Source organism: Rhea pennata, chromosome 22, assembly GCF_028389875.1.
Source record: "Rhea pennata isolate bPtePen1 chromosome 22, bPtePen1.pri, whole genome shotgun sequence".
Lineage (NCBI taxonomy): Eukaryota > Metazoa > Chordata > Aves > Rheiformes > Rheidae > Rhea > Rhea pennata.
Genome location: NC_084684.1, coordinates 3708115 through 3733937, shown reverse-complemented (window position 1 = coordinate 3733937; position 25823 = coordinate 3708115). Strand labels below are relative to the sequence as shown.

The 25823-nt window shown below is 62.9% G+C and overlaps 1 protein-coding gene across 2 annotated transcripts in view; it reads right to left on the bottom strand.

The window, feature by feature from the left end:
• CASZ1 (castor zinc finger 1) overlaps positions 1-25823 on the bottom strand; it is a 187432-nt gene that overhangs the window by 96483 nt on the left and 65126 nt on the right. For both annotated transcript variants that reach the window (XM_062593431.1, XM_062593430.1), the window contains exon 3: positions 1314-1398. In XM_062593431.1, the coding sequence (XP_062449415.1) occupies positions 1314-1317 (4 nt within the window). In that variant the 5' untranslated portion in view covers positions 1318-1398. The remainder of the gene's footprint in view (positions 1-1313; positions 1399-25823) is intronic.

Sequence of the window (25823 nt, the reverse complement as noted above, 5' to 3'; positions counted from 1 at the left end):
CGCCGGCCCCAGCAGCACCCGGCCACCGAGGGCTGGCGTGGGCCGCGGCGGTGCCGAGCAGCAGGCTCAGCGCGGCGGCAGCGCCGGCCCCGGCGGCACCCGGCCACCGAGGGCTGGCGTGGGCCGCGGCGGTGCCGAGCAGCAGGCTCAGCGCGGCGGCAGCGCCGGCCCCGGCGGCACCCGGCCACCGAGGGCTGGCGTGGGCCGCGGCGGTGCCGAGCAGCAGGCTCAGCGCGGCGGCAGCACCGCGCACACGCGCTCCCGGGCCGCCGGGCTGCCGTCCCGCAGAGGGAGGCTCCCCTGCCGCTGCCCCGGACCCCGCTGCGCGACCAAGGGGGACCATCCCGGCCCGCAGGGAGGAGGTCCCGCGAGTGCCCGGGGAGCCACAGAGACCTGCAGGTACCAGCAAGCAGGCGAGACCCCGGGAGCGCCAGAGTGCTCGGAAAGGAGCGGTGGCCCGGGCGACGCCGCACCGTGCAGCGATGCCGGGGGTGCTGCCCGTCTCTGCGGGACACGCGAGGAAGCCCCGCGGTCCACCGGGCTCCGGGAGAGGAACAGCCCCGGCACGGCAGCGAGCTTCAGCGACCATCACCACGGACGGGGCAGAAGCTCTGTTACCTCGCACACGGAGAGCAGGCTTTCAAGAGAGACACACAGCGCTCATTTCCCTGGGCTCTACGCCTCCAGCTCCTGCTGGGCCCGGACTAAGTGACCGTGCAGCTCTGGGAGACTGTGCAGGATCTTTTCCGCAGTAACAGAGACCATGAGGGTCTCAGAAAAGGGAAAACCAGGAGAACTCAGGCTTCAGCTGGAGACGCAGGCCTGCTCCCATCCCACCAGCATGTGCTGCAGTCTGAGCAGGTAAAAACGTGCCAGCTGAGGACAGGAGCGAACTCCACGCCATCTAAAGCTGCTTCTGCGTGAACTGAGCTCAACTCAACCTCACAGGGAACGCAGAGACTGCACGCGACTCCCTGCGAGGCCCGCGCCCGCCTCCCACCAGCCCGCACAGATGGGGACAGAGAGGCACACACACGCTTGTATCTGTAAAGACAGAGGCAGCACAGGAGAAATCGAGGAGAACCCACGGCACCAAAGCCAGGTGCCCAGCACAACCGGTACACAAGGACAAAGACGGGATCAGGACACACAGGGGCCGTGTCTGCATTAGACCTTCCTCCCTCTTCAGGCCTCTTTACAGTTCGCCGGAGCCCAGCCCCAAAAGCTCTAGTGCAGACACAGCCTCCGAGAGCAGGCCATGAGGAGCGAGACACGCAGAGGAAAAGAGAACCCAGGAGGGCGTAGTGACATACCCATTGCAGTCTGAAGTCTCTCCTACCTTTCGGAGGTTTCAAGGGCTGCTTTCTTGCCTGGTTTTTAGCTCTAACTCACTTCATCCTGGGGAGGGAAGAGAAGGGATACAGTTAATACACGAGACGCACCTGAGCTGGGCACTCAAGGCTCGGAGACTCATAGAGGCCCCGGCTGGAACGTGGGGGCAGGCGAGAGCCCAGCTACAGGCAGGGCCAGCGTGGGACATCCAGGCTTTGCAGGGAAACCAGGCGCCCTCCTGCCCCTGCGGGCACCGTGCAGCGCCGTGCACACCACTAGACGCCCAGCGGTCCTGCGCTGCACTGTGCACGGGACTCCCGCCGAGGGCTGGAAATAATTTAGGGGGGAGAGAGCAGCTGCTCCTGGGCTAAGTCCCACTTCCCAGGCGCCACAGACAGACGTCACGCCAACCTGCACCGCGCTCTGCCCGCGGCCCAAGCGCCCCCTCTGCTCCATGCCCCCTTCTCCCCTTCCCAACCGGCGGCTTGCCCGGCCGCCGCCTCTCCCCCGAGGTTCCCCAGCGTGCTGCCGCTGCCACCCCTCATGCACCGCTGGGGCTCGAGGGGACGGGGTGCAGGACGGGGCCACAAGGCGCTGAAACCCCTTATCCACTCATGTGTGCGTGTCCGCTCCTGAGAGCGCAGAGAGCGAGGAGGAAGGAGAAAAGGGATACGGGAAAAAAAGTCACAGCAAAACACATGAAAAGTAAATTGAATTATTTAAAACCATATGTTCCAAAAATGTGACAGAGCATAAAAGCCGTGCCGTGAGACTTCCGGAGGGGGTTATCGTGCACAGGCCCGGCGGGAGGGGAGCTCGCGGCGGGGGAGGACCGCTGCGCGGGAGCCAGCCAGCGCTTCCCGCTCCGGGCGCGGCGAGGTGGCAGGGAGCGGGAGGCAGCTGGGCGCAGGGCCGGCAGGGGGGGACCGGCCCGGGGGCTGCGCAGAGCCCACGGCTCGAGGCAGAGGCGTCAGGCGGCGGCGCGCCGCTCAGCCCCTCGCGGGAGCAGCGAGAGGAGGGCGCCGGGGCCGGCGGAAGCCTTTGCCGGGCCGGCGTCCCGCGCGTCCTGTGCGGCCAGCCTCCGCCCGGCGCTCACGGAGATGCCCGAGATGCCTGGCGCCAGCGGGGACCCGGGGCGGGGGCGGGACGGAGCTGCTGAGAGGTGCCGGGCGGGCGGCTGGCCGCGGAGCGGAGGGGGCCCCGCGGGCGAGGCAGCCGCCCGAGCCGCCCGGCTCAGCCCGCTGCCAGCCCGGCGCTGGCGCTAGGCAGGCTGCGGGCAGCAGGGCGCCAGCAGCTCCGCCGCGGCCTCCCCCTCCCGCCCGCCCGGCACTCTCCGCACTCCGCTCCGGCTCCCTCGCCCGCTCTCCCACCTTCTGCCTCCTTTTGTTCCCCTGCCTCGCTCGCCCCCCCGCGTCCCCTGCCACTCTGTCAGGCTCCTTCCGTTCCTCGCGCTCCCTTTTGTCCTCTCCCCCTTCGCGAGCTCTCCCCGTCCCTCTCCCTGCCTGCCGGGCCCTGCTCCCTCACCCCATGCACACCCGGTTCCGGGGTCTGAGTTTTTAATTGTTTTTTTTTTACTCCCCTTCTTTCGGCCGCAGCTTATCAATGATGCAAGAGGAATAACGCCAATTTACTTAGAATGTGTAATCCCCAAATCAGATTGGGGGATTGTATGAGGCAATATGACCTTGCATATGTCTCCATTAAAGCCAGCCAGGCCTCCTCTTGTATTCTGTGTTCCCAGTACATATTTAGACAGATAACGCTAATTGTACTTGACATGTCCTCTTAAGGATGGACTCTTCCCTCCCCCAGCTCTGCCTGCTTCCCTGGCTGACGGCGCGCCGGGGCAGAGCCGAGCCGAGCCGAGCCGGGCAGGGCAGAGCAGAGCAGAGCCCGGCCGCTCGCTCGCTCGCTCGCAGCGCGGCACCTGGGGGCCGGCCGGCCGCCCCGGGTGCGCGGCGGGGAGGGCGCCCCGCGCGCCCCGGCCCCGCGCGCCGCCGCTCTGCCCGGGGCCGGCCGGCCGGGCTGCGCGGCCGGGCCGCGGGGGCCCGCGGCAGCGAGCCAGGCGCTGCTGGGACGTACTTAATCGGAGATCACGCGTTGTTACTGCGACGGGCCCGAATTCTCCACCGAAACGAGCAACGTGCTGCCACCTCCGAGCCGTCACCGCCACCTCCGGGTCCCTCGCCCTGCCTGCGCCCCCTCACCCTCCGTCCTCCTCCTCCTCCTCCCGCCCGCTGCCTGCCCCTTCGCCCTCCCCTCCTGCCTCTGCCCGGTACTTGCCCGCTCCCTGCTCTGCCCTGCCAGGCGCCCTCGCTCTCCTCCTCCGGCTTTGGGGCAGCCGGGCCGGCCCCGGCCCTCACGGAGGATGGGGACGAGCCCTCCGGGTCCCGCTCCGGCCCCGCCGCGCCAGCCGGCTCCGCGGCGCGGCCAGCTCCAGAGGCAAGGGCCGAGGGAGAGGCCCCGCTCGCCCTCGACCGCGCGAAGCCTCCTCCGCCACGCCGCAGGGCCTCCCCCTGCGCCCCTCGAGCCCCCGCAGCGGGCGTAAGCGCTTCGAATCGGTATTTGTGTCTGCCCACTGGCCGACGGATCCCAGCTCCGGCTGGGAGGGAGCAGCGTGAAGAAGTCCAGACGGCCTCTTCGCCGAGCCTGCCGCGAGCAGACCAGCGGGACGAAGCGGGAGGGGAGCTTATTCCAAGCACACCGATGGACCCAAACTCTTCACCAAAGTGGACTCAGGCTTTTTTTTTTTTCCCCTTGACACAACATCCTAATTCGACTTTTTCAGTATCTTTCCTTCAACAACCTTTTTCCTTCCTCCCCTTCCTACCCGGCAACTGCGCATTTATTAATTCATGAGGCACTAATTAGTTCTTTGTTTAATTTTGTGTTAAACAGACTGACCGGAATGATAACGACTTGCAGCGTTGCATTACGGTCCCCAACCGCCCCTGTTTTCTGACAACAAGGGAGCGCAGTGAGACTGGCGTGATGAACCCCAATTCCCACTCCAGTTGCACTTCATTAAGTCAAAATGTGACAAGAAGCTTAGAGAGCAACTTTCAGATCGGATCGCACATAACAATTGGGCAGGAAACTTTCCGGGGGGGAGCGGGAGCGGCGCGCGCCGCGAAGGCTGGCACCGCGCGCAACTCCCCCGGCGCGCCGCCCTTAAAGGAGCCGGCCGCGCTGCGCCCGGCGGCGCGCCGACGAGCCGAGGGGCGGCAGCCACGGCGAGCGCCGGGCAGAGCGGCGTGCCGGGGCAGGCCCGCTGCCGCCCGCGTTTCGGCTGCGGCGGCGGCCGCGCCGGCCGGGCTGCGCAGCTCGTAAGCCCACGCTGAGTCGCCCGGGGAACCAGCGGGTGTCTTCGGGAGCCTTCAGCCCCACGCCTCAGTTTCCCTACCGAGCTCAACGTCCATTCAGTCGCCGAGAACCACACAGCCGTGCCGTCCCCCAGGCTGCGAAGGGAGAGGCAGGATACTGACACCCACGGCGTTAAACGGAGAAGGGAGGGGGACAGCTCTGACCCCAGGGCGAGCGACGGCCGCCCTCCACGGGGACGGAGCTGCGCCGGCCTTTAACCCGCACCGGCGGCACTACCGATGTTTTTGAGATGTCCTCCTCAAGCTAAGAGCAACGATAACGTTGGTGAGGAGCACCGCAAGCAGCGTGCCCGCAGAGCTGCGCTGGGCACGCAGGCAGCGCTCCTCTCGGTCCTCGGGCTCCCCGCTGAGTGCCGCAAGCGCCCCGGCAGCAGGAGCCGCGGCAAAGGGTCCGGGTGCGTGGCGGCACGTCTGGCCCGGCGCAGCCTCCCCCGGCAAGGCAAGCCTGAGCGACTGCCTGCTCTGCACCGCCAGCACACGACTGGCCCACGGTGACACGCAGTCTGGGCCCTAAGCAGGCGCTGCTGGATCCGTCCCAGTCCTGCTGGCACAAGAGGCCCTACAGCGGACGGCCAACTCCTTGAGCCCCTTCTGGCTTGCTGAAGTGCAATGAAACATAAACAGCCTACAGGAAAGCGAAAATGGGCTTAAAACTCTCCTGAGGAGGGTGCACATGGGAAGGGGAAAAGAGGACGTCCAAGTGCTCAGGACATGGAGTTTCTGCAGCGCTTGGAAAGCATCCTCTGCTGCTGCACACCGGGGACATCAGCGGCGGTGATAAGCCAGGACCAGGCAGAAGTGGAATGAGTTGGGAGGTCTCCACACGTTTTCCAGCAGATCTTTCTCACGTTTCTCCCTCATCTCTCTCCCACTCTCCCAAGAAAAGGAGGACTCATTCCTAGCCTCACTCTGAAGAGGCCCATGGCTTGACTAAGGTCCAAAATGCTGGCCAAGCCCGTGAGAGGCCCTCCTGGAAGGGTGCCCCTGGGGCCCGGGGTGCACCTGAGCCGTGTGGGAGCGCACTGAAGGACAGGAAGGACTGAGGCAGCGAAGGTCCTGAACGGGGCAGGGCAGAGGAGCGAGCCCGGGGTGGAGCCCCCAGCCTCGGCGGCGGCCTCCACAGCCCCACTCTACTACCAGCATTTTCACTTGAGCGAGCCCTAAACCCACGGCGTTTGGGAAGGGGCCCAAGCAAGGTATCACAACGCGACGTCCGCCGGTACGGTCACAGCCGAACAACAGGCGGCTCTGCACTAGCAGACGTGTTTGTGCCGGCTTCTCTCTCTCCTGAATCTGGAAGGCAGCAGGGACCTCTGCGACCAGCTGCTTCTGCATGACAGAAATCCCAGGAAGACAGCAGATCCCTGTGATTTCAGTTCTGCGAGTGCTCTGGAGACCGTAAAAAGGCAGATGTTGTATTAACGCTCGGGTGGTGGGCTGGAATGGTCTCCAGAAAGGGCAAAAGCACCCACGAACACCTCCGGGAAGGGCGAGCGAGAAGGCCCGGGACTGCTGGGGAGCAGGGTGACGCCACGCGGTCCCGGCCTGACAGCCCTTCCCAGTCACACAGACGATCTGGAGGAGACGGGGCCGCTCCACAGACACAGCCGGGCCTCGTCCTCCGCCGCGGGGGTGTTCCAGAGCCAAAGGCAGGTTCAGACCCTGCCCTGCTCCTCCGGCAGCCTGCCGGGCGCTGATGCCGGGAGGAGCGCCGTTCACACCTTCCGCAGGAGCGAGGGAGCGGGACAGGGGCACAGAGCCTTCCCCAGGCCGGCCCGAGGCTGGCCTGGGCACGGGGGAGGCTGGAGAGCCGGCTGAGCGCCGCCCCCCTTCCCGGGCCGGAGCCTCGCGCGCCGCGCCGCTGCCCCGGCTGCCCGCGCCGGCTCATCCCAGCTGCCCGGGGGGAGGCAGGGGCTTACGGAGAGGGAAACTCACGGGATCTCCCCATTCCCCCTCTTCTTGGCTGCTATCACAAGCAACACCAGCAGAGTAATATGAACCCATGACATCCACAAATTGTAAATAACACGGCTGTTGGCCCTGCTGTATCCTGCACACCAGGTCTCTCTACAAAGCGCAAAGTTTTATGCTCAAAATGCAGGTAAGGAGCATCCCAAACAGGTCACAGTCCAGGACACGGTGCGGCGATGTCCTGGCCTCCAGCCCCCGGGCTCCTCGGCCGGGAAAGCTCTCCTCCCAGGACGGCGGGCCCGCTGCCCTCCCCGCTTCCCTCCATCTGCCTGGGAGCGGCCTGGGACCGAGCGCTCTTCCCAGCCCGGGGAGAACCCTGCAGTCTCTCTCTCGTAAACAAGAAAAATGGGAGCTATAAAAAAGGCGAAGTGAAGTGAAGGGGAGTCGCTGCAAAGGAAGAAGAGAGCCAGGCCCCCCTTGCCCCTCTGCCCCCTCCCTGCTACCTGCCGCTCAGCCGCTCCCGGGGCGCCCCGCGCCGCCTCTCGCCTCTCGCCCGCCTCCGCGGAGACCTGTTGAGCAGAGCTGCGGCCAGCTCAGCGCAGGAGACGCGAAGGCAGGAGGAGAATGGCGCTGAGCGGCAGGGAGCGCGCCGCGGCCATCCCGGAGCGCGCCGCAGCGCGGCCCTTCCCCGCCGCCCGGCCCCGGCCCTCGCCCCGGCAGCACCCCGAGGGGCTCGCTGCCCCTCCCGGCCCGACCCTCGAACGCACGGCCGTCCCCAAACTTGGCATTCGGCAGCCTCGAGTCGCCTCCTGCTAATTTGCTGTCAGGCTGCCTAAGCAAACCAATTAAAGTAATCATTAATTATAAAAAAGAGAGGGAAAGACCCTGCACAAATGGAGCACTGCAAAGGGCACGGGGAAAAGAAGGGCACAAGGGAACAGGGCAGGAGAAGAGAGCTCGAGAAAGACGGGAGGAGACAGGCAGGGGCCTTAAGCCCCAGCGCGGCGGCCGGCAGGGCCGCGGCGGGGCCGGCGGTCTCGCCCTCGCCGGGCAGCGTGGTGAGCGGCGGACAGGGCCCGCGGGAGCAGGGCGAGCGCGGCGCGGGGGCCAGCTCCTGCCGCGGCGTCCCGGCGCCGGCAGCGCTCCGCGGCAGAGTCCCGGCGGAGCCGGCGAGCGGGAGCCGAGCGGCAGCCGGCAGGACGGGACGGGACGGGGACGGGGACGGGGACGGGGAGAGGCGGCTGCGGGCAGAGCGGAGCAAGGGCGGGGGCAGAGCCGGGGCTGCGCCCGCGCGGCCCCTCCGCCTCGGCCTTCCCAGCTGCCCGGCAGCAAGCGCCTCCGATGGCCGTGCGAATCGGGACGTCGCTGAAAAGCCCCTGATTATGCGGATTTGGCAGGGGCCCTGCTCAGCCGGCACAAATTCCTGCCGCGCCGGCGGGCTCCCCGCGAGCTCCGGCGGCAGCGGAGGCCGCAGCTGTCAGCGGCGCCGGCAGGCCGCCCCGCGCCCACCCGCGGCCCGGGCCCCTCGCCGAGCGCCGGGCCCGCGCCAGGCGGGCGGCCGGCGGCGAGCGGGCGGCACCATGGAAACGGGCCCGGGCGCCCCGCCGCCGCCGCCGCCCCCGGCCCCGGCCCGCCGCCCCCGGCCCCGCCGCCCCTTTTGAGGAGCTGTCAGGACCCTCAGCGAGTGTCACACGACCCAAGGACCAGGCGTGACCAAGCCTATTTTCTGCCTCAAATTTGATTGATTAAAAAACTTTTTAGGAAAACCATGTTAAAAGACAAAAAAAAAAAAGAAAGAAGAGGAAAGAAAAAAATTAAACAGAAAGGGACGGAGGGGGGGAGGCCTCTGCACTGGGTTTCCCTGGCAATAGCACCAGGGGACAAGTGTCAGAGGCAGATAAACAGCACAACCAGGCCGAAAATAAAGGTCAAAGGAAGCATGAAACTTAACACAGCAGTGATTAAGATAATGATGAAGCAGGGGACCCCGGAAAAAAATAAATCCATTGCACAGAAACACACGCGCACACTTCAACGAGGGCCCGCGAGCCCGGGGAAGAGGGGAGCCCTGTGCCGGGACCGGGCTCCTCGGACGCAGCGGAGGCGGGGAACTGGCGAGCGGGGCTCCGCTTTCCGCGCCCGGCGCCTGGCAGAGCGAGCACGGCCGCAGAGCCGCGGCGATCCGGGCCGCGCGCCCGCCCCGCTCCGGGAGGAAGCCTCGGGGCAGAGCAGCGGCGGCCGCGCGCCCGCCGGGCCCGGAGCGGCCGCGGGCGACGGGCTCGCGCGCCCCGGAGAGCAGCGCGCCCAGCGGCGTCAGCCCCAGCCTGCAAAACAGGCCTCCTCTGGCCCCCCGGGTCACTGGCTACAGAAGTTGATTTAAAAAATAAACATAGAAGGCAAGGCTTTTTCCTAATTTCATTTTTGAGCCATTACTGTTCATGTTTTCATTGGGTTTTTTTCCTCCTTGGTAATCAGAAGAGCTAGAAATGTGATTAAAAGAAAAAAAAACCCCAAACAAATAATGAAAGCTGAGATCCTCCTTCAGCCTTCTGTGTCCAGAGGCAGGGACGCAGAGGGAGAACACCGCACGTCCGCAGAGGCGGGGAAGCGCGGGCTGGCACCGCGCTGCTCGGCTAGCGAAACGCGCAGAGAGCCCGCAATGCCGAGGACACTCGTAACCATTTCTTAGGTCCCTCTCCGGGCTTATCTGATAAGAAAGACTTAACGCATGCTCCTGTGCGCACACAACCCTGAAAAGGGATGAGCAAACTAGTGTTAGGGAAGCGTACACAAAATCATGCTAAAATTGAAACCCCCTCAATGACGGAGCCACTTGCATTTTACTTTTAGTACAGACAAACCATCCCGTTTCTCAAAAAAGACACTGAACTTTGAGCTTTCATGCACAGATATAAGCTTACTACTTGGTAATAGCAGGACCATTTTTATCAAAATATTTTTATATTTTCCAAAGAAAATAATATTCTGTATTTCAGAAAGTTATCTGAGCCACGACCAGGTTTGCTTCATAACAAGCTGAAACTATTTTCTCTTGTTCGAAAAAAACCCAGCAACTCTGGAAACGGAACAAAACAGAACGACAGTGCCAGTCCAGCTACCAACAGGCTCCGGACGAAGAGCGCAGCCCTCTCCCGGCAGCGTCGCTTTCTGCCCTCGCTCCCAGGCCAGCCTCCGGCAGCGGCAAGCAGGCGCCTTCCTCCGGAGCGGCGGCCCGCGGAAGGGGCTGCGCCGCGCGCCCGCCCGCCGCGCGGCACCAGGCCGCCGCGCACACCTACCGACGCGTGCCGGGCGCGCTCAGCTCCCTCGCCGCGGCCCGGGAACTGTCAGGAGAACACAAGCAAAAGCTGCTTCTTGACAGCGAGTCATTTATATTTTAGCTTCGTTCCATTATCCTAACGAATCCTTCATCAGCAGATGCAATATTAACAGCAGAAAATCAGCTCATTACATCCGGGGGGATTTCATCAAGTTGACAATCATATACGCAGCTACCCGAGCCTGGAGAGGACAGTGCTCTCCTTTTTTAGTTACCTTGGTTTCATCTTAAAGGCCTTTTCTTTCTCGCTTTTGGGGCGTGGGGCTGCCGGGGAGAGGGCGCTGCCGGGCCCTCGACGCCCAGGCAGCCCCGCTCCCGGCTGGGCACGGCTCCAGCCCATCACCCTGGCTGCAACGCTTAGAGGGAAGGAAACCTCGCACACGGCGCAGCCTCCAGAGCCGGGAGGCCCGTCTCCGTGGAGCTCAGGCCGGAGGGGTCTGCATCCCGCACGACTCCTGCCGCGCGCCTGGGAACGTTCGGGGCGGCTGCTCTGGTGCTTCTGCTCCACGCAGGACCCCCCACTTAACGCCCCCAAGGGGCCTTCTCTGCAGGCTTCTGCACCCAACGGCAACGGCCCCAGAGGGAGCGGATGCATTGAGAGAGCCTGGGATTTTGTGGTGGACTTCCCAGGCAAGCACCAGAAGCGGCAGTCAGCGTGAGCCGGAAGGACGGAGAGGGCAGTAACAGCTACAGGGTGCATTCGGGAGGCTGTGAGGCTCTCTCTGTCCCGCCATGTCCAGGGAAGCACCACGTGGGCACTAAACACCACAGCCGAGGAAGCCAGAGGAAGCCGCCGGGGACCTTCAGATGATGCACCAGAACATGGCTTCTCAACCTTCCTGACCAGGCTGCAAAAATCCACGGGTCACGTTGCACTGCATCTAGGTGAAACTGCGAGTCTGCCTTCTCCCTGCATTTTTTGCTTTAAGACTATGGGAAGGGGCAGGCACGTTCCAGGGGTTATGTCTGTTTTTCAGTGATTCCAGGGACCGAGGAGCCCTGCACTGGAAAGGCCGGTCGGGCCCTCCCCGCTAACCGGTGCTGCCACCAGAGGAGGGCTGGCTGGAGCTGCCCATGCCCACGCCCGGCACCAGGCCCCCGAGCAGCGCGGCGGGCGGCTCGGGAGACGGAGCGCTCTCGGGGCGGCCAAGCAACAGCAGCCTCGCCTGCTCGGGGTCTTCCCCAGTGAGGGAAGCCACAGGAGCCCTTGGCACCTCAGGGGCGAAGAGCCACAGCCCGCAGCCTCAGGCCTCCTCCTCCCTGCACCACAGAGGAGTGGCTCTGCCCGCCCCGAGCTCCCTTGGAGGAACAGGCATCTCCCGCCGGGTTCTCGCTTACGTGTGGCAGGTGCCTTTGCCACTGTGTCACTCGAGCCCGCCGGTGTCAGCCGGAGAGCCTGGCTTCTGGGCCTTCCCCTCGGCCAAGGGAGGAAGCGGAGAGCCCCGTCCGGAGGCGGACACGACCACCCACGGGTGCGCTCGCTCCTGCAGCGAGCCTCGCTGCTTCTCGGGCTCGGCGCCCGACCTAACCGCAGGAAGAAGGTGGCTTGACGGGGGCCAACCCGGAGCTCACATCGCCGCATCTGCCCGCTCAGAGGGGGCTGGGACGGGCACTTCACATTCTCCCAGCGGGGCCGGGATTTCTGCACAGCAAGGAATATGTTCCCGGGACGTCAACTCCAATCTCCACTGCGCTCTGACAGATTTAAGCTCCAGTTTGTCCGACAACATCCCAAAGTGTAAGAAACTGGGGGCAGACTCTCTAATCAGGCTGTAGGACAAAGGCCCGGTCTGACCCTGTCACTTCCACTTACTCCCGCTGTCTGTCTCGCTCCCCCCACCCTCGCGCTGCCTCGCTCCCCACCCTCGGCTACCCTCCCTCCCCCGGCACAGCTGGGCTAATCCTGCTCCTCTCGCGTCCACAGCAAATCCTCCCCAGAGTAAACCAATCCTGGGAATTTTTATTAGATTATCAGCCTGCCGACTCAGTGCTGGCTGGACTAATCCTAATCAGGACTGATTTCTATTAGCCAGCTTCGGGGAGGAGCGCCGGTGTCCCAGCACCCCAGGCCCATGCTGGGGGAGCCCGAGGCCTTTTAGCTTGTCCTACTCACGCTTTTCTTTCAGAAAGGAACAAGCGTAGTCCCCGAGCACCGGCGGCAGCAAGCGGCAGGCCTGGCGCGGCCGCGCGCACGGGGCAGCGGCGGGGCAAAGCCTGCTCACCCGGCGCCGCGCCGCGGGAGACGCCCGAGGGGCGCCGGCTCCGCCGGCCCTGCGGCCTCCCCGCGGCCCTCGTCGGCGCCCCGCTGGAAGATGCTTTGTGGCAGGGGACACAAGCCTGCTAGCTGGTGGGCTGAGATGACGGGCTCGTTTCAGACAGGAGAAGAGGCAGCCACAGCCTGAGCGAGCAGGACAGAGCTCGCAGCGCCGGCGCAGCCGGCGAGGTCTCCATGCCCCACTGCTCATGCCCAAAGCGATCTGCTCCCACTCCCCTCCCCGCTTTCCCAGAGCGGGCTGTCTCGCAAGGATTCCTCTGCCCGAACCACACCTGGCCCTGGAGCCGACCCCACGGAAAACGTCTGCTCTTTACGGACCCAAGCCTGCACGGGCTGAGGCTGGTGAAAGTTCTGCCACCGACTTAACAGGATTTGAGGCAAGACCCAAGGCAGTCTGAGCAGGCAGTTTACAAGAAGGGTGCTGAGGAGAGAGGTGCTGAGTGCCCCCGGCCCTGCCCCCTTGCCCAGTCCACCCGTCTTCTGCTGAAAGCCCAACTCTTAACGGCAGCCCCCCGGGGACTCCGAGGCGCTGCAGTCACAGAGGGACAGTTCAGAGGCAGGGCTCTCAGGAAAGCCTCTCTTCCCCAAAGCTGCCGGGGGGTTTTAACACCTTCCAGAGAAGAGGGGCCTTTCGAAGCTAGCTGCTGGGAAGCCTCCTCTATGCACGCACCTTCACACGGGCACAACTACCCGGTCTTTAAGCTGCCCTCCCAAGGCGAAAGGATTGCCTGTAGAGCCGCACTCTTCAGGAACCACAGTTCACTCCAACGTGGTGTTTAAGTTAAGTTGCCCTCACATCCAGCACTAGAGGAAGAGCAATACCACCGGATGGGGCTTGAGGCAAGCCAAAAATGCCCAGGGCTGAGACCAAGATCGAACATGCTTTATATGCTCCTGAGAACCCCCTAAAAGAGAGCTGGGAGCCACAGCCTTCCCTAGAGCCAGGACCCAGGGCGCTGCCCCTCTGCACGCCGCTTTGGTCAGGAGGAGAAGCCAGCACCATGCAACTTAGCCAAGGGAAGCAGATCTTCTGCGTGAGCGAGCAGCTCAGCAGGCAGCGCCCGCCGACGGTCCACGCTGCCTCAGCCCAGGCCCTTGCTCTGCGCGCAGCGATGCCAGCGTGAATCACGAGCAACAGGCCAGCATTCCCGGCTGGAACTTGGACCAGCTCCAGCCCTCCTTCTCCTCTCGGGTCCGGCTTGCAGCACCAGCCTTGCTCTGGTAGGTGGCAAGGTTTCCTAAGAGAGAGTTAACCAGATCCGGATGGAATCAGAGACTGCAGCAGGCTTCCTGATGACAGGGAGAGAAATGGGGGACTTGGTCCAAGCCCGCTAGAAACCACATCAAAAAGAGATGTGGGCGAGAGCCAAGAACAGATGATCCAACTGCGAAAGGGCTCTGTACGTCTATGTGTTTGTGAGTGTGCGTGCGTGCAAGCAGAGGAGAGGGGAAGAATCAAAAGAAAGAGAGAAAGGAAAAAGGAGGAGTAGGAATGAACAGAAGGATGGAAAGAAAAGGTGTGGAGGCACGAGATCAGGAAGGGACCAGAACTGTCACAGTGTGTGTGGCCCCTTGCAGGCACACGATCAACAACAAGGCATGGTAACAATTTATAATACATGTCGTTTGTTAATGATAAACACAAGCCAGAAGAAATACTAGGCCTGTCTTTAGTCCTCCCAGCTTGGACTTCAAGTGCTGCAGAAACATGGGGCAGACTTGTGCCGGTACAGCACTGCGGTGGAGCTGCACCCACGTGCGCCCTGGGGAGACCCTTGCACACTCATTCTCCGTGCACTGCAAACCCTGCAACTGCCGCTGCTCCCATGCACAGACCCATTTCACCGCGGCAAGGAGAAGGGAGCAGGTTTCCATGCCGGAATCGGGCGAGGAGCTGGGACTGGAACGCGGGAGGCTGGACTCCTCGTTCTGTGATTTAACCACTTAATCAAGGTTTAGCCCATTTACAGGCAAAGCAGCATAACACCATCAGTGTCAGCAGGATACGGCCGTCCGCAGCAGCCTCCTCGTGCAGCGCTGCCTCCCGTAAGCCCGTCAGCAGTGGACTGAAGGGAAGATTTTTCTGACTTGCCTTTGCCTTCCCTGCAGGGGGTTCCCATGGTACGGTGGTCTGCAATAGTCTAAATTGGATTACATGTCTACCCCTCTAGGAGACCAGCAGCTCATCCAAACCAGCTCCTCGGTCAGGTCTCCTCCCCCTCGAAGGCATGCCCGCCGCCGCACGGGGCTTAGCACTGGCAAGGAGACCGTGGCCTCACAGCTCAGTTTGACATGGAGGGGCCTGCACGGTCCCCAGCAGACGTGCCCGCCAGAAGCCAGCCTGGCCGCGGGCACCTGCCTGAGGGGTGCGGGCTGGGAGGCAGCCCTGACCTGCGGGGTATTCCCCATCCTGCTGCCGGTGCCACGCTGGCCTCCCCGCTGCAGGAGGGACCCTCCACAAGCCCCCCGCCGAACCGGCCAGGCCTGCGCTCTCCATTTGCCCCCGGGCAGGAGCAGGGAGGAAATCTCAGCCTCCCCCCTGGTTCCGTTTCTGCCCGCCCCCCCTCCTCCCGTTTCGCACCAGGCTCTCCGGCACCGTGCAGGGCAAGCAGCAGTGCCTGCGGCTCCGCGGGACACCTCCGCCGCCCCGCGCCCCGCGCCCGGCGCGTCCCCCGGGAGCAGGCCTCCCGCGGCCAGCCCCAATCCTCCTCTCGCCGCCCCGAGCCGCAGGAGGGCAGAGGGCCTACCAGGGCCGTCACATCGGAAGGCAGTGCCACGCGCTAGGCGCCGGCCAAAAGTCACCGGCTCGAGTACCATGGTCAGAGGCAAAAGGGAGGAGGCAAGATGAGACTGGCAGCAAACAGGGGACAAGAAGAGAGAAAGGGAAATGTGAGGAATACGAGGAGGTGAACAGCAGGGACACCAAAAGAGGAAATGGGATAAACGCAGAGAGAAAACAAGTTGCTTCTGCCCTCACACGGAGCTCTGGTCTGCAGCAAGGACAGCAGTACAAACCTGGCCTGCTCGCCCGGAGCACCCGCACCGGCGTGGGGACGGCGTGGGGACGTGGGGACGTGCCCAGCTGCCCCGTGCCCTGGAGGCTGGGCCATGCCTCACCGCAATCAGGGAAAGTTTAGACTTTCCTCCCCCCGCTCCCGCTTGCTCACTCTTTTTTTTTTTTTTTTTTTTTCCAATTTATCAGCAGATTGTGTGGAGCCGAGTGGCGCTCGCCTCACCCTGCTAAATAAAGCTTTGGTATTTCTGATAAAGCCATCAAATTCCTTATCATGCTGACACAAAGAGCATTTAAAGAGACACGCACACTCTCCAGCACCCTCCACTTCCCACTCCCAGGCGCCTCCGCGCAACCTTTCCGAGCTGAAATGGAAAGGGGGGGGGTCTGCACTGCCCAAGCGGCAAGCCGAAGCCGCGAGGGGACCTGCCCGCCCAACCTTTCAAGAGCAAGGCCTGCTTCTGCCGGCTGTCCCGGGCGCCGGGGCAGATTCGACCGCTCCGGGCACACGACGCAGGCTGAGCTGGGCATCGATAGAAACGCCCTGCAACAAGAAGGGTATCGATAGCTGGAAAATCCTATGGGGAAGCTGGGAAACCCAAGCGCCTCTAGGTGCCTCCGAGCTAGGAGAAGGGGGAGAGAAGCAGGGAGCCCGGGCTGCCAGGCGGACGCAGCGAGGGGCTGCTTCTCCTCGTGACGGCCGGCACGGGGCCGAGAGGCAGCGCCGCGCCGCGCTCTGGACTTCGGCACCGTCCTTCCCCTCCCGCGCCGGGCGTGAACGGGCCCGGGCCCCCAGGCGCTGCGCCGCGCTGCGCCGCGCCGCCGGCCGCCCCGGCCTCCCTGCTTCCCTGCCCGCACGCGCTGCCTGGAGACGTTCGCTCGCCTCTTTGCCACAGCACAGGCTGTTGTTTAACCTTCAAATTTATTATTTTTAATTATTTTGATTTATAAAAGCGTGCGGCAGTTAAAACCACATTAAATAAACTCAGCGTTACGGCGCTTAACAAACACACATAACTTTGGACTTCTGAGGACTCCATAAAATAACCACTCGCCTGGAAGGGAGCGCGGCCGCCCGCCCCAGCGCGCTCGCGCCTCGCCAGGCGCCCCCGCAGCCCGGCGCCCCGCTCCCGCTGCCCGCGGCATCGCCGCACGCGGCAGCACCGCCGGGTGCAGCACCGCCGGGCGCGGGAATGCCGCCGCACGCAGCACCACCGCGCACAGCACCACCGCCCGCAGCACCACCGCCCGCAGCACCACCGCCCGCAGCACTGCCGCCCGCAGCACCACCGCCCGCAGCACTGCCGCCGCCCGCACCACCACCACCGTACGCAACGCCCCGCCGCGTGCTGCCGGGATTTCAGCGGAAGAGCCCGTGCGGTTTGGGCACCGTGCAGACCGAACACGGCCGTGTCTGGTACTGCAGCCGGGTCCTGCACCGTGCCCAACGCGGCTTGAACACCGCAGCACCTCTCCTAGGAAAGCGGGCAGCGAAGCCGGAGGAGCTGAGAAAGAAGCAGCAGTGGAAGAGGAGGAGGAGGAGGGAAAGAAGGAAGGCAGAAGTAAGACCACCTGTCCGACAAACTTTGCCCGGGATGCCGCTGGGAAAGGCGTCCCGCGCGCTCCTGCTCCCGGCAGCAACGAAACACGCTCCAGTCACCCGCTGCTGGGGGCCTGGCCGGGCCAGCCCGAGGCAGCCGGCGGCGGGGCCGACGCGCACAAAGTTGAGGGAACAGACTCTCGCTCCCCCGTTTCATCGGCATCTGCAGTAAAGCATCAGTGATTTACACAGGAAGTAGGTGAAGAGCAATTATAATTGATTGGGAATCATTTCCTGATGGTGTCTGGGTGTGATTGATGGTGCCGGCCGACTGCTAAAGGACAGCAGGCGCTGAAGAGAGACAATTTGTAGTTCCCGTCCGCCGAGCTGAATGCACCGCAAACCACAAAATCCTCCTCTGCCAGAGCCTCGAGCTCGCAGAGACGCAGCCCTCCGCAGCCGGCCCGGCCGCCGCCGCCCTCTCCGCGCGCAGCGCCGCCGCCCTGCCCGGCGGCCCCGCTCGCCCTCCAGCGCCAGCGGCTCTGCGGAGCGCTAACGCCCGCCCGCCCCGCTGTACCGGAGCCCGGCCCGCGCTCGCGACGGCGGCACGGCGCCTCCCCAGCGCAGCTCGCGCCCCAGCCGCCCGCGCTCTCTCACAGGGCGTCTGCCGCTCCTCAGAGGCAAAGGCAGAGCCAAGCCATGCACAGAACTTGCTGTTAGAAGTAACAGCGAAACATCCCAGATCCCGGCTTCAAGCAGAATTTTACATTCCAAAAGCAGAAATTCCAGAAACTCCAAGAACCTCTCCAGGAGATCCTCCAGCAACACGAACGGCACTTGGAGGCGGCAGGGATGGGAAAGGCGGGCACCGTGCGCGGCGGAGCCGAGGCGCAGCTCGCGCCTGCCCACCTCCAGCTCCAACCCCGGAGCCGGCCCGCCTCGCTCGCAAACCCCGAGGGCAGAACTGCCCCAGAGCGAGCTCCGGAAAAAAGTTTTGAGGCTGACAGGTGTTGTTCTTCCATTGAACATTCGCCTTTGTGCCGAGCGAGCGGACGGGGAGGACGCTGTGCAGCGCTCCCTGCCCACGGTTTGCACGGCGCTCCCCAGCAAGCTCCTGCGAGCGCCGCAAGCGCCAGGAGCCGAGACAAGGGACCTTGCGCACGCTAAACATGAAGGCTGCGGGACTGGCGGGCGGTCGTGGGCTGCTGCTCCTGCGAGGAGGGCAGGCAAAGGAGGGGGCTGGGTCACAAACCGCCTGCAGTCACAGTAGCCCATCAATAAATTTTGCATTCACTTTACTTTCCGACAGGGATTCATTCCCTAATATGGGGCTGGCAGCTTTCTGGGTTATTTTGAGTGTGTGTGATAAAGTTCCCTGGATACTGATGGCTTCCTAGGACCAGGATTCTGAAAAAAAAAACAGCAACATGCCTCGATGTGTGGGGTGAAGAGGGGAGCCGCAGCTAACTGCAGGCTTTTCCGTGAAACAAGGCAGCGCCGGAGTGCGGAACAGAGTAACTTCCTCGAGGACGGAGCTCTCTGGGGCTGGAAGCCAAAGCTGTCTGCTCAGGAGAGCGTCTCGAAGGATGTACCGTGTGCCACGGCATTTCCTGCTGAGACTTCACGCTCAGAGGAAGAAGGCAACCTCGTCCCGTCCATCAGGGCCGCACGGCGAGGTCCGGCCTCCGCTGCAGCGGGGGAGCACGAGGACGAGCCAGTCCCCGACCGGGGCAGGCTGGGCTTGAATAAACGAGACCGGCAAAGGGAAACCGGGGCTCGGCGAGCTGGCTTCAGCTCTCGATGACCTGTCCAAGCCATCTCCCGTGACTCGTCTAAGGTCACGTAGGTTGTGGCAGAGCCAAGAAAAAGGCCCGGGCCACCAAAGCAGCTCTGAAAGCCAGTAGGCTGTGCTGTCCTTCCCCGCCTGCCGGCAGCCACGCAGCTGCCCGGCGAGCCCCTCTCCGCTGCGCTCCCCTGCCCCGATGATCTCCCGTCTACTCCCGGCTGATCTTCTCAGCCCTGCCCAGCAGCCCCCTCACCCATGCTCCGTGACAGGCGGCTCCGGAGTACGGGCCTAACCAGAGCCTCTGCTTGGCCGGGACTCTCCCAGCTCGGAGGCCCCGGCACTCCTCGGCCGGGCTCCTGGGGGCCTCTCCGAGGCGAAGCCGCTGCCGCACCCGAGAGCTTCAAGGAGCTAGTCCTGGGGACGATGCTTGGAAAGGCTCCCGGTCCGCACCGAGCTCCTCCCGAGCGGCAGGCGAGGCCAGGGCGAGGCTCAAGGCAGGGAGGCCTCCCGCGAGGAGCAGGCGCTGCTTCCCGTCCCTCGAGAGCCAGGGCCGTCGCGCCGCGGCGGCAGCTTGCGAAGGAGAGCCCGGGCGCCCAGACCACGCTCACGGCGGGTTCGGGTTATCGCATTTCACGTGGACTTTGCAACAGGCAAGGAGCGTGCTCGCAGGCCCACACCGCAGTACGGCTAACAGGCGGGAACTTGCTAATCTGCCACAACGTGATCATTTATATTCAAGCAAACGTGCCCTCGGATCCCACCGCGGTGTCACCTCAGCGTCCCGCCAGAGCCCACCCCCAGGCGCTGCCTGCAGGCACTGCCCAGGCAGCTTCAGAGGCAGAGGGCCGGATCCTCGCATCCTGCCCGGGCGGCCGGGCAGCGCTGCTGCCAGCCGGAGCACAAAGCTACTCACGCCTGAGGCGGGGGTGGAAAGCTGGGAGCTGGGGAGCGAGCGCTCCTGTCCACCGCCCACCGCCACTGCGTTAGACTGGGGGCACTGGGAAAGTTCTTTCCCTGCCTCAAATCAAGCCTCTGCGTCTCCGAGTCAGCCACAGGGCAGCCAAACGCAGGACGAGCTGTCCCACGGTTTCAAACAGATGCCGTAGGCCAGGCCGGCCGGGCTGCCAGGAAGGGCGCACCCGCCGCGTCGTGCCGCGCTGCGCCCCGCGGCCCCGCGGCCCCGCGGCCCCGGCCCGGGACGGGGCTCAGCCCGGGCCGCCGCAGCTCTGCGCGCGGCCCTCCGCCGGCCGCGGGGGCCCCCTCGTCGCTCCCGCGGCCCCGCCGCCCGAAAGGCCGGACGCCAGCACGGCCAGAGACGCAGCAGCCAGCAGGACGGCCACGGAGCTCTCAGGGAAGGGAAGAGATGCTAAGCAGAGCCCCGCGACTGGACAAAGTTGACAGGCGAAGACATTTTGGAAGCGCATTTGCATCCAGCCCCCATCACCACGGCCCCAAGATCAAAGCCCTCGAGGGAATCACGTGTTCTACAAGCCGTTCTGAGCCCCGTATTTATTTATTTATATTATTGTTTTCTCTTTGAGCGCCAGCTAGCTCCGGGCCAGAAGGGGTTAACCACAAAAGCTGCTTTCTCTGCCTTCACTCTACCTCAATTTCCACTGCTCCCATCACCTTCCTCCCCCACCCCCTGATCTTATGAAAAAAAACCCATCAAAATAACTATTTTATGTCTCCAAATATGCAGATCATTTTCTTTAATGAAAGATGCTTGACGTCTCCGATCCAATTAATATGCAAATGCAGGCGAGGATTTATTTGTGACATTCTGTCTGGGTGAGAGAAAACAAAAAAGGCCTGTTAACCAAAACACTAATTGCTGTGACTGATTGTCACATATCATCATTTTCATAGGATCTCCTCCATCCCTGGCTTGCAGGGAGCTGTGAACCAGGACTCGGCGACTAGCAGACACCAAGGAGAAACAGGGCAACCAGCTACCTGCCTGGCACGCTCGGATGAGCGGGGCCTCCTTCCCGCCGTACGCCAGGCCCCTCCAGCCTGCTCCCCTCCCCAGCCCAACTGGCAGAGCCGCTCGGAGCCAGCTTTTCATGACCCTTCCGTGCTTCCTGGGCAGGCCGCTCCATCATCCCCCTGACGCCTCCAGAGTTACTAGAGTTACCAGAGTCACTCTTCTTTTCTTTGCACTGCTGCGAGCCGTGGCCAGAAAGCATCAAGGCGCCTTGCACTTTCAAGCAGAGCAGCCTGCAGCAGATGCACCTAACCGGGCTCTCGCCTCCACTGCCCAGCTCGGCATATCTGGATCACAGTGTGCACTCCAAGAACTCATCCTTACTCAGCAGTGCAACCTGGAAGTGGTTTTAATCCAAAGGCCCAGCAGCACCCACCGTCAGACTGGGGAAGTGTGCACACAAACTCTCCCAGATGCCCTTGGACACTTAGCTGGACAAATCACTTGCTTTGGTCTCAGCCACCCCCTGCCCACACAAAGCCCATGTGCTGTTTACAACAAGCACCATCCCTTTACCCACCGGAGAGCAGGAAGTACAGGGCAGAGCCAGCAGGAGAGGGGAGGAAAGGCTCAGCATGTCAGCAAGGCCATGTCCACCCCACAGTTTTAAACAGCCAGCCTGGGCATCGCCGGCCAAGCAGTTGTGGCCAGCTGCTCGGTGCTCATCTCGATACTGGTCCTAGAAAATCTGATGAAGAAGTGACTATTCACGCAGGGACGGTTCCTCCTCCCTCTCCCCAGCTACCTACCTGCATTCAAAGCAATTGAAAAGACTGGAATTTGCAAAAAAGCCCAGCATCAGGGTCAGCGCTGCTGGCATTGAAGTGGCTAGCCAAACTTCTGGGACTTCAAGGAGATCAGGTTTAGGCGAACACAAAGCACATACAAATCCTACTGTGAGTATTTTCCTGCCATTACCTCCCACGTAAGCAATTGCTGGAATTGCCACAGGGAGATTCTGTGATTATGAACAGAAAGGGCATCAATCAGGCCAACTCTCTATTCAGCTGCCTCCCATCCACCGAAAGACGTCTGGGAACGTTTGATCTGGAAGTCAGAGCCCAGGACCGAGAGGTGGGCGCTCGAGCGCCACTCCCCGACCTGCCAAGGGCTCGGGAACACCTGTAAATTGCTCAGTTTACTTCTCCTGCGACTTGATTTCCCCTCTGCTTGAAGAGGGCAATAACACACACTTGCCTTGCGTAAAGTCTGAGCTGTCACCGATCTCCAGCAGAGGATCAAGGGCACCAGACACGAACCGAACGGCACCATGACCGTCAGGGCGCGAGCTCATGCCCCACCATGCCGTCGTCCACCACAGGCTTCTGAAACTCTCTGCGCACCTTCCCCAACTCAGCCCCCCGGCCCTGCAAGGCTGGCAGCGTCACCACCCCGTCTGCTCCCAGAGCGCGGCACGGAGGAAGCCGAAGGACTGAGCGGTAGCAGACGCCAGCCTGCGCCCCGCAGCCCCGGCTAAATAACGCTGAACGCGCTCCTGCGCTGAAAGGGGCAGCAGTGCGCCTGGGAGGAGGAGGAGGAGGAGGAGGAGCGGGGTGGGGGGGGCTCCCGGCAGCCCCTCCTGGCCTAGCACGCCCCGGTCTGCACCAGCACCCACAGCACAGTGCGCTGGGGGTGGACAGTGTTAGTTAATTCTGTTTTCAGGCTCCTAGGACAGGTCTGCATCAAGGAAGAAGGAAGATTCCTAACAGCATTACAGCTCCGAAACGAAACTCGGGTCTTAATGAAGTCGCTAGGAGTTTTGCCATCCACCTGAACAGAGACATCCCTCATGTTGATAAGGCAAGTTGTAGCGTTAACATGTTTTAGCTTATTAGTGTGAATCTGAGGTGCTCTCTAGGGTTTAGTTTGACCAGCTAATACATATCAAAATTAATTTTTACATTTTCTACACAAGACTTTTCATAAGAGTTAGCAAAAAACTGCTCTACCCAATTCCTTTTCTTTCTTCCTTGCAAAGAGAAGGCCCAGGAGATGAACTCTGCAGAGACTAGAAAAACAATTTCTGTTTTAAACCACACATGCTTTGACATCTGGTTTAAAACCAACCCAGACCAAAAGCGACTGAAAGTTACTACTCTGATGGCTGCCCAGCGGTCTGTAAGAAACACACGAGTTGCACTCCACATCTGGATCCACATCTTCCCCCTTAAACAGGTCAGAGCAGCTGCGGAAGGAGCAAAGTAATCTTAGAGAAAACACAAATCTGTGATGGTACTGATAAGAATTTCCCAGCACAGGCAAGAATATGAGATGGACAGAGCCAGGTATTCAGGCCTGAAGCAGGAAAACCTACAGATGCAGATGAAGCGTAACATGCTCGGGGACTTCCTGCACCTCCAGATTCCTTGCTGGAGCAGATCGAGAGGCATCGCCCTACAAAGCGCTTGTGTCCCTAAGTGTAACTCAGTGACACCTTTCCTGATAAAGTTGGCTTCCAGGGGATCTGGCTCACAGACAGTCAAGGCAACAGAGTCAGCTCTGGGCTGAGCACCCTTGCGATGCAGGGACGCACAAAATGCAACCCGTCAGCATGCTCAACCTTCCAGCAGCCCTGGATCGCTCCCAAACGGCCTGCGTGCCGCACGCCGCCACGCAGCTCCGGGGCAGGGCGGCGCTGACCTGGAAGGGGAAGGGGCCCCCGGAGAGACGCCGTGGGGGGCTGCTGGGCTGAGAACCCGGAAAGCGTCTCTGGGATGGGGGTGGAGAGATCAGTGCTAAATGGCAGAGCTGTGACACATGCTCGTTCCATTCATCAGACTCTGAGGAGAAGAAAAAAACTTTTATTTTCAAGGTGCAGAAGGGAGAACTGAGGCACGGGGACCACCTGGGGAACCCACTCTTTTGGAGAGGAACCAGGCCCAGGCTCTTGGCACCTCAGCACACTCCTCCTCCCCGTTCTCCCCCAAGTATGTTTGCTCAACTGTACAGACAGGGAACTGAGGCACAAATGGGGTAAGCGATTTGCTTTAGGTCAACAAAAAACTTGGCACAGCAGAGAGTCGAGACAAATCTCAGATCTCCCGAGCCCCAAGATAATGCAATAACAGCCTCCGTTTGTCAGAAAAGACTCCCAGTTCCGTGATTCAACCAGCTCATTATCCCTCCCCACGAGTTCAAGGAAGATCTCCGTTCTGCCTTCCCTCATCACCAAAATGGACAGCAGACCCGTTCCGAAAGCTGTCGATGACCGACTCTGCTGCGGGTGGGGGGTACGCTCGGTGTGCGCCGGCAGCGCTGGGGGAGCCCCGCAGCGGTATCGCCAACCGCAGATCCAGAAGGCGCGCAGCGCTCCTGTGAGCCTACCCGCGGATGGAAGAAGAGCACGTGAAGAGGAGGACCACGGCAGCCACCCCTCAGCGAGAGGACAGGTCCCGCGAAGGACAGCGCAGCAGACACGCTGGGCCCACAGAGGGGCAGCGGCAGCGGAAAAGCCCCCGCAGCCGTGGTCCCCCGGTCCCGTCTCCTGTTTCAGCTCCTGGGGGGTGACAGCCTCCCTCTCCACAGCCCCTGCCCGCCCCACCCCGAGTCTTCCAGGGCATGGTCCTCTTCCCGACGAAGAGGCAGCGAACGGAGGCACGGAGAGAAGCAGTCCCCGTCTGCCCTTCTGCGGGGCGTGCAGCCGCGCAGGCTGCGGACAGGCTCGCTCGCCCCGAGGGCAGCAGCTGCCCGGCCCCTTGCTTTCCCCTCGGGCCGCAGTCGTGGACAGCACAGGCAACGTGACGTGCCCCTTCAGTCGGAGGCCCTCCAAAAGGCACCATCCTGCGACTGCCGCTGCCCCTGGCCGAAACCAGGAGGTCCCCGCGCGCGGGCGAGACAGCGCTCGCCATCGCCGCTGCCGGGGAAGGGCGGCGTCACCGGAGGGGGCATCGGGCACAGAGGCAGGGGCAGGGGAGAGGAGACAAGCAAGGGCTGGTAAACAACCCCCTCCCGCCCCCAATCCCAGCACTTTGAAGATCCGTGTGTTTTGAATTTAATTTTGATTTTCTCGACTTCAGCAGATTAAAGTTGAAATAACCTACAAATTACTTAATGTGTTGTAAATCTTCTGAAATTAAGGCCTAATGGGTAACACATGTCGGCAGGCAGGAGCGGCAGGGAAGCCGGGTTTCTCACCAGCGCGCGGAGCGCCGCGGGGATGCGCGCTGCGGCGCGGGGGCTGCCGCAGGCCACGCGGAGCGTGGCCCTCGCCCGCCAGCCTCCCCGCACCCGCACCCGCACCCGCACCCGCACCCACAGCCGCTGCCGCAGCCGCAGCCGGCCCGAGGGTCGGGGCAGGGAGCCGGCCGCGGGCCACGGCGTGCCTGCGTCCCGGCGGCGGGGCACCGGCCGAAGGGCCGTGCCGGGAGGCTGCGGAAGGAGCCGGCGGGCTGCCGAGGGCCGCAGACGCCGGGGAGACGCGCCTGAACCCAACCCCCAACCCGCCCTCCTGCCGTCCCGTCCCCGCGCAGCCCCCGCCAGCGCGTCCGGGCGGCGGCACCCGGCCACCGCCGCAGCCCCTCCACCCCGGGCGCGCAGCACCGGCGGCCCGCGAGCCGCAGGGGGCTCCGGCCCGGGCCGCGGGCCGGCCGGGGGCCGCCTCCGCGCACCTGCGCCGCGGGCGGCCCGTGCCGCGGGCCGGCCCCGCTCCCGCCGAGCCGGCAGCTCTCGCGCCGATCCCGCGGCACGGGCTCCCCCTCCCCTCCCTCCCCTTCAGCAGATTTCTCTCAAGTGCGCTGCCATATGGTTCCAGTTAAGCCCCATATTTTTTCTTGTCGATTGAAAAGACACACTTTCCTCTGTGCCAGACAGTTTACAGATTGCTCCGTTGGCTCAATTTCTTATTGGATTTCTCAAAAAAACTGACATTTTAAATTAATTTACAGCCACAACAAAAAGAGTTCAGAATTTTAATGGTGTTGTAAGTAATTTTTAGGTAATCCGCTCCAGATTTTGATATTAACCTTTGAATCAGAGTTCACGCAGCTACTATGTTACAGCCCCGGAGCAGCGCTGGGTGCCGGCCGGGGTGCCGAGGAGGGCGGTAATTTACTGCGCGGCAGCCCGCGCGCTCCCGCCGGGCAGGAGCGGGCCCTGCCGCTGCAGGGAAGCGGCGCCCGGCCTCCGCGGCCGCCGGGGAGCAACGGCACAAACACGGCCAACGGCCGCGGCGGGCCGGGCACCGAGGGCACCGCACGGGAACGGCGGGAAGGAGAAGCCTGGCGAGAGGAGCCCAGGAAGGAAACTAAGCAGCAAGCAAGC